Source organism: Phasianus colchicus, chromosome Z, assembly GCF_987193195.1.
Source record: "Phasianus colchicus chromosome Z, bPhaCol1.hap1.1, whole genome shotgun sequence".
Lineage (NCBI taxonomy): Eukaryota > Metazoa > Chordata > Aves > Galliformes > Phasianidae > Phasianus > Phasianus colchicus.
In genome coordinates, this window is record NC_143476.1 from 18,392,996 (window position 1) to 18,400,097 (window position 7,102).

The 7,102-nt window shown below is 46.6% G+C and overlaps 1 protein-coding gene across 1 annotated transcript; it reads right to left on the reverse strand.

The window, feature by feature from the left end:
- Positions 1-674: 674 nt before the first annotated feature.
- LOC149912678 (uncharacterized) lies at positions 675-4,350 on the reverse strand. The gene has a single exon (XM_090131595.1). It carries the CDS (start codon positions 3,919-3,921, stop codon positions 910-912), a length of 3,012 nt encoding a protein of 1,003 aa, XP_089987721.1. The 5' UTR covers positions 3,922-4,350; the 3' UTR covers positions 675-909.
- Between the last annotated feature and the right edge of the window lie 2,752 nt (positions 4,351-7,102).

Consider the following 7,102-nt stretch of genomic DNA (forward strand, 5'->3'; position numbering starts at 1 on the left):
CTGACCCTATCTGACCAAAGGAATATTCAATTTCATGTGACATCATACTCATAAATAAAAGCTGAAAGAGGGAAGATGTATGTTATCATTTCAAACATCTTCCCAGACAGCTGTTATCTGTGCTTGGTCCCTGCTTCCCAGCCCACCCCGATAATGGGAAGCGGTAAGTTATTTTCTCTTCTTGGATTACTTGAGCACATGACTTTTGCTGATCTTACTGAACTGTTAATATCTCAATTCCGGAGTTCTTTCTTTTTCTTTTAATGTTTTTTCCTCACTGTGAACCAGAGGAACGTCTGAAAGGATTGACTGATAGCTGAGTCAACTCACTGCATGCTTAAGATTGAATTTTGGCAAAATTTGTGTATCATTATAATTTTTGTTCTGATTTTGGAGATGAGGTCTCTAATTACAGTGTCAGCACTTAGATCCTATCGGTCTGTGTTAGGTCTATGTTTTCAGTTTAAAATTAGTTCTGTAAATTGTTATTGCACAAAATATTTAACTTATGCATGGCTTCTGCAATGTTTTCAGGAACTTTTTTTTTTTGAGTTTCACATCTCCTGATGTAGTAGTAGTCTCTCATCGCTCGTCCTCTGCCGACCGAGGGCGCCACTTGCCAGCGAAACCGACCCCAACCGGGCCGGGGCCAAATGCTCACACAGACCCCAGAGTGCGTGAGGCAAAATGGCGTTTATTAAAATGTGGTAGGCACTTAAATATTCTTGTCCCGCTTTGTCCACACCCCTTGCTTACCTGCTGTCCTATTGTGGGGCAGCGTTTGGCAAGCCCTGAGCATAGGAAACCTGACCCCGTCACATACCGTTTCCTCGCCACGCCTACTACATCTCCCCCTCCCTATGCTCAGGAATATCCCGTAACAGCGCGATCGCAACGCGAGTACATCTCTCACAACTGTTCCTTCGTTTTGTGATACAGAATCCGTTGGTCCATAACTTGCCACATGATCCTTGTGAGGCAATTCTGGAAACACATGATTATGCACGGCAAAATGGCCGCAATACAAATTATTGCGAGCAATACTAGCGCAACTACCTTAATAATTTTCGCAACCCATCCTCCAAAGCTGCCAAACACACTTCTCAGCCAGTCCCCGATGGGGTCGTCCTCCACTTGGATCTTCTCCGTATGGTCTCGCAGGGCTTTCAGCGCTTTATGGATGGATACACTGTGGTCGCTAAGATTGAAGCAACACATTCCTTCTAGGTCTTCACATCCATGCCCCTGTGCCAGGAGCAAGAAGTCGATGGCTGCTCTGTTTTGCAGCACCGCATGCCGAATGCTGTTTGTGTCTTCTAGCATCGCATTCAATATTAATGTTGTTAAATTCGCCTGCTTAGCTGACCAACATGCTAGGCGTTCTATCTGAGCCAAGCTCTGTGCTGCAGCAACCCCAGGGGCGAAAAATGATGCGAATATCCGTGCTGTGGCACTCCATAACTCTACCTCATCGTTACAATTCTCCGGGAGAGGGCTCGAACGCTTTCGGCGACGATGGTGACCCGTGATGCTCGGGCCATACTGCATCCATGTCGTGAAATTCGGAGACAGTAATGTCAGTTCCCCTAGGTAACAGGGTCCCCCTAAGGCATTGTGCGGGATGCCCTGCCAGGCTCTATCCCCACAAATCAAGAAGATTCCAGGGGGCAACGCCTTAGCCGTTTTGTTATTCCATAGCACCTCGTTGACCCCCCGTTTGAAAGTGAACCCATACCCATAAAAGTCCCAAACTGCCGTACAATTAAATGAGGATCTACCGCTAGATTTAGAAAGGACCCCACCCTTCGACAAGCAGGTTGTATTGCGCCCTGTGAAGACCCGTGTTTCATTTTTGGTATACCCGCAATAACCCGAAGTAATGGAGAAAGCCTCCGTGTTCACAGGACTGACCACAGTCCAAGAGGTCTCGTTGTATGGCTTCAGCCGCGGATCTGTGCCTGCCCACCGGGCAATTAAGGCCTGCAGTTGAATCCGAGCAGACACACCCCGCAGGTAATCTCGCCCCAACAGGGTTCCCGGTACCTGCGCTACCAGCGGGGTCAGCAGGACGGGCTTCTCCAGGGAACCGTCTCTGTTGACCACGATTATCTCGATCTGCTTGGCTGACCTCCGCGTTGGAGCAGTTCCCCCCACTCCCGCTATAGTTTGAGTGGCCCCCGTTGGCCACGTGGGCGGCCAGTCGGATTCCGCAAAAACCGTCACATCCGCTCCTGAGTCCACCAGGGCGGTAAGGAAAATAGATCGCGGCCCTGGGGAGCCAGCGGGAAGCTCCGTAATTGCGGCTGTAATCTTCACCAAGGGGCGCTCCCCGCAGCTCAACGATAGCGCAGCTAGTGGCAGGCCTAGATCCAAAGCCCGCCTTTCCTGAGAATCCCGTGAATCGTAAGAGGGACCCTCATTCCCCCTACCTCGAGATCGCAGCCCACGAGCTCTACATTGCGGTGCAGTGTGACCTCTCCTCCCGCACATTTGGCACACTATACCCCCGTTGCTTTTACACTGTGCCTTGAAATGACCTAATTGACCGCACCTGAAGCATGGCCCAGGCGGGCGATCTGGACTCTGCCGCCCGGCAACCCCATGCGCTAGCATCACCTCAGCTACCGCTGCAGCAACCTCGCTTGCCACTGATGATTGAGACTTTTGCTTGTCCATCACATACTTAAGGACCTCACCGGGGGTGTGGAACCTGTCTGGCGCCGCCCGTAATAGAGCTCGTACGTCCGAGCTCGACTTTCGATAGAGGCAATCCAGGATCACGGGGCCGTGCACTGCCCTAGGCAGCTCCGATCCCTCCACTGCCTTGATCAACCTATCCGCAAAATCCTGGAAGGATTCAGTGGGACCTTGTGCAATCTCCGTCCACGGAGTAGACGGCTCAGCATTTCTTGCGAGCCTTCTGAACGCCTCAAGGGCAGCGTCTGTAGTGGCTATTAGTTCCCCGGGCCTCAGCTCCGTAAGCTGGGCATGTGCAGTGATCATACCCGGCGTACTACCCGTCAGTCTCTGCAGGTTAGACGCGTGAAGCGGATTCCCCTGATCGTTCTGGGCTGTAACCAGCATTTGTCTAAGTCTAGCCTGCCATTCCTCCTTCCAAAGCGTATACTGCACCGGTTTCAAAATCATGCGCATCAGATTCTCAATATCGTATGGTAACAGGGGTCCCGGCAATATTAATGTCTCCAAGGCGTTCATTGTCAGGGGGGACTTCAATCCTTTCTTTTCAACTGCCTCAAGCACCCTCGCTATCGCTTTCGGGTCCAGCGGGACCCAGATCGGGTTATCATCATCGGAAATCACTACCGGAAATGCCTCCGGGTTCGCAAGGCCCCGGTCTTGTGCCTCCTCCTTTACTTTAGCCCAATCAGTCAGCAGACGCCCGTCCCTCCCCCCTTTGGGACGAAGCCCCGCCCTTGCCTTTTCTTCCTCCAAAGAAGGATATAACGACCGCGGAGGGTAGGGCGGGGGCGGAGCGGGCGGAGCGGTTGGTAGACATGCGGTCGGGAGTTCCTCTTCCCCGCCCTTCGCCGCGGCGACCGTCGCCATCTTGTCCGCCACGCTTTGGTCGTCAGTACTGCAAGGTAGCAAAGACCCGCCCCCCGGAGCCCTTTCCACCCCTTTTTCCACCTTAAGCTTACCCTCCTCTTTAGCCGCCTTAAGGGCTCCAAGTATCAAGCCCCAGGTCTTAAGTTCAGCAGCCTTTTGGTTATTCATGGCGCGTTGGCATAAAGCCGAGGTGAGCGAATCCCACCTACCCGAATCCAGCACTTGCTGAGGGGAGTCCAGCTCCCCTCCCTTTTTTAAAACCGAAAGCACCGCGGCTACCTTCTTCTTTGAAGGGGTATTTTTGCCGCAGTAGTCCTTACAAAACTGCAAAAGTACCTTAATAATCTGTTCCATGGTTACACACGCGACCTGCCGCCACTTCACAGGCTCTTCTCCGCGATGTGTCTTCCGTGAGCGACCTGCCGCCACTCCGCAGGCTCTTCTCCGCTTCACGGGCACGCCGGGTGGTTAACCCTCGATAGGCAGATCACGTCGGGGTCACCACTTGTAGTAGTAGTCTCTCATCGCTCGTCCTCTGCCGACCGAGGGCGCCACTTGCCAGCGAAACCGACCCCAACCGGGCCGGGGCCAAATGCTCACACAGACCCCAGAGTGCGTGAGGCAAAATGGCGTTTATTAAAATGTGGTAGGCACTTAAATATTCTTGTCCCGCTTTGTCCACACCCCTTGCTTACCTGCTGTCCTATTGTGGGGCAGCGTTTGGCAAGCCCTGAGCATAGGAAACCTGACCCCGTCACATACCGTTTCCTCGCCACGCCTACTACATCCTGAACTGAATCTTATCGCCTCAAAAGGAAATTTGCTAATTGCTCCATGTATATTCTGTCAGATGATGAAAATGGGTCTACTATAATGAAAGTGAGAGAACAAAAGAAAGCTTATGCAATGATATAAGCATAAAATTACAAGTGGGAGGGAGAAAATATTTTACCGGAGAGAAAAATAGTTTATATATGCTCCAAGCAAAAGATGTTATGGGTATGTGAGTGCATTTTTACAAAGACTCCCTTTTAACAGGATGTGTAGACAATCTTTCCTGAAATCCTTGTGGAACTGTTTAATCAGAATCTAACCTTATTACCACATGCTCTCAACTTTCCTGACCTAGATATTTTGAATATTTTTTTCATGCTTTTATAGGTTTAGAAATATTTTCATTTTATATTATTGTTGTCTTAAAATAATCAAGAGGTCAAGCTATGTTACGCATAGCATAGTCAAAATATCACTCTTTAATGCAAATCATTGAAATGCAGATTTCAATACACAACATTGGATTGCTTTAATGATCTAAAGTTTTCACTGCTGTGAAACTAACTAATTCAAATTCATAGCGTTCTTCTTTACCGAACACTGTTTTAAACATGAATCCAATAAGATTTTCCTACAAGGATTCATTTAGCACTTTATATATGTTTTATCAGATCTGTGATACTTGTATGAGTTTTAGTCTTACTATGATTTTCATTATTTTTAGTCAGGAAAAATTAAAAGCCAAGCAGTAATTATACAAACGTTGGTTGCTCTGTTCTCAGATGCTATTTGATGTGTGAAGATGTCATATACTGTGCTTGGCATTACACAGTCTGTGTGCCTGGATGAACAGAAAGTTGTGTAGTCATCCTGCTCATTAGAAGTACCAGGAAAAATTTCTACTCACCAGCTGTATGGTGTCTACTAGATCTACTCAGAATAGATTGCTTTTTCATTCTTATGATGGCACAGAATTGTTCTCAAGCATTTTGTTTTAGATCTGTGTGTGAGTGGAGATAGCTGCTAGAGTAGTAATTATTTCTATGGGGTTTTTGTTGTTGTTGTTGTTGTTGGAGTAAAATCAAGGAATTAACTTACCTTTTCACAGTTTATCTTTGTATATCTTTGTAGTTTATGCATGGCACGAGTAAACAAGAGATGATAGATCAACCTGTATGCTTCTTACCCTGATGAGCCTATGAATGTACTACCCCAGACAAAAATTATATTCGTTTTTTGTTCCTTTTATTTAAGGGCAAGAGGAAATAGTTATTATTTTTCTTTAAATATTCGATTGTAATCTACATTTTATAGTTTAGGTTCTAACTAATATCAACACGATTCACCAAAATTACTACTGCAGGTACTAAATTCTAAATGAAAATTATTAATATTTTGCCTTATTTTTAGTGTAAAATCTTTGTAAAAAATAAAGCTGTTTTCTATAAACAATCTCCAGTACATATTTCTTTCCTTATAAAATTGCTTCATATGTGTTTTGTATATGGTTTATCTATGTGAGAGAAGTGTATGTTAAGACAAATTTTACATGGTAGAAAACTGAGTAAGAAGGAGATTACATTAGCTAAATATAAACTTTCAACATGCAGTCAATTACAAAATATATTTCACCCTTTAAAAGAATGTAATATTAATTCCTATATATGTGCTAATGTGAGTAATTTATACTCCATCTGCAATTGAAAGAGCCTAATCATACATTTAGTTTGGCAAATTATAGTGACATCAAGGTTATCATAGAATCATAGAATCATCTAGTCCAACTGTACATGTATCACCAATATTTCCCACTAAACCATGTGCCTCAGATCAACACCTAAATGTTTCTGGAACACTTCCAGGGACAGTGACACAACTACCTTGCCTGGGCAGACAATTCCAGTGCCTGACCATTTTCTTTGAGAAGAATTTCCTAATATCCAGACTGAATCTCCCCTGGTGCAATTTGAGGCCATTCCCATTAATCTTATTGCTAGTTATGTGGGAGAAGAGGATGCTTCTCACCTTGCCAAAACCTCCCTTCAGGTAGTTGTAGAGAGTGATAAAAGTCTCCCTGGAGCCTCCTCTTCTCCAGACTGAACAATCCCAGCTCTCTCAGCTGTTCCTCATAAGTCCTGGGCTGCAGACCCCTCACCAGCTTCGTTGCCCTTCTCTGAAGATGCTCCAGGACCTCAATATCTTTCTTGCAGTGAGTAGCCCAGAATTGAACACAGTATTTGAGGTATGGCCTCACCAGTGCTGAGTACAGAGTGATGATCACTGCTCCTGCTGGCAACACTATTTCTGTTACAAGCCAAGATGCCATTGGCTTTATAGGCCAACTGCTTGCAGGTGAACATCAACCAATATCTGCAGGACTCTCTTCTCTTCACAGTCTTTCAGCCACTCTAGTTGCTTGGAGTTGTTGTGGCCAAAATGCAGAACCTGGCACTTGGACTAGCTGAACTTCATCCCACTGGCCTCAGCCTGTTCAGATCCCTCTGTAGTGTCTTGCCACCCCCCAGCAGGTCTACACTTCTTTCTAACTTGGTGCCATCTGAAAACTTACTGAGGGCACTCAATGCCCTCATCCAAGTCATCAATAAAGCTACTGAACAGGACATGTCTCAGTTCTGAGACCTGGGAAACACCACTAGTGACCAGTCAGCTGGATTTAACTCTGTTCTCCATCACTCTTTGATCCCAGCCATCCAGATAGTTCTCCCAGCGAAGGGAGTATCTGTCTAAGCCACAGACTGCC

Bases quoted from the DNA above. Each gene is read 5' to 3' on its own strand.
- LOC149912678 (XM_090131595.1), bottom strand. From the start codon at position 3,921: ATGGAACAGATTATTAAGGTACTTTTGCAGTTTTGTAAGGACTACTGC.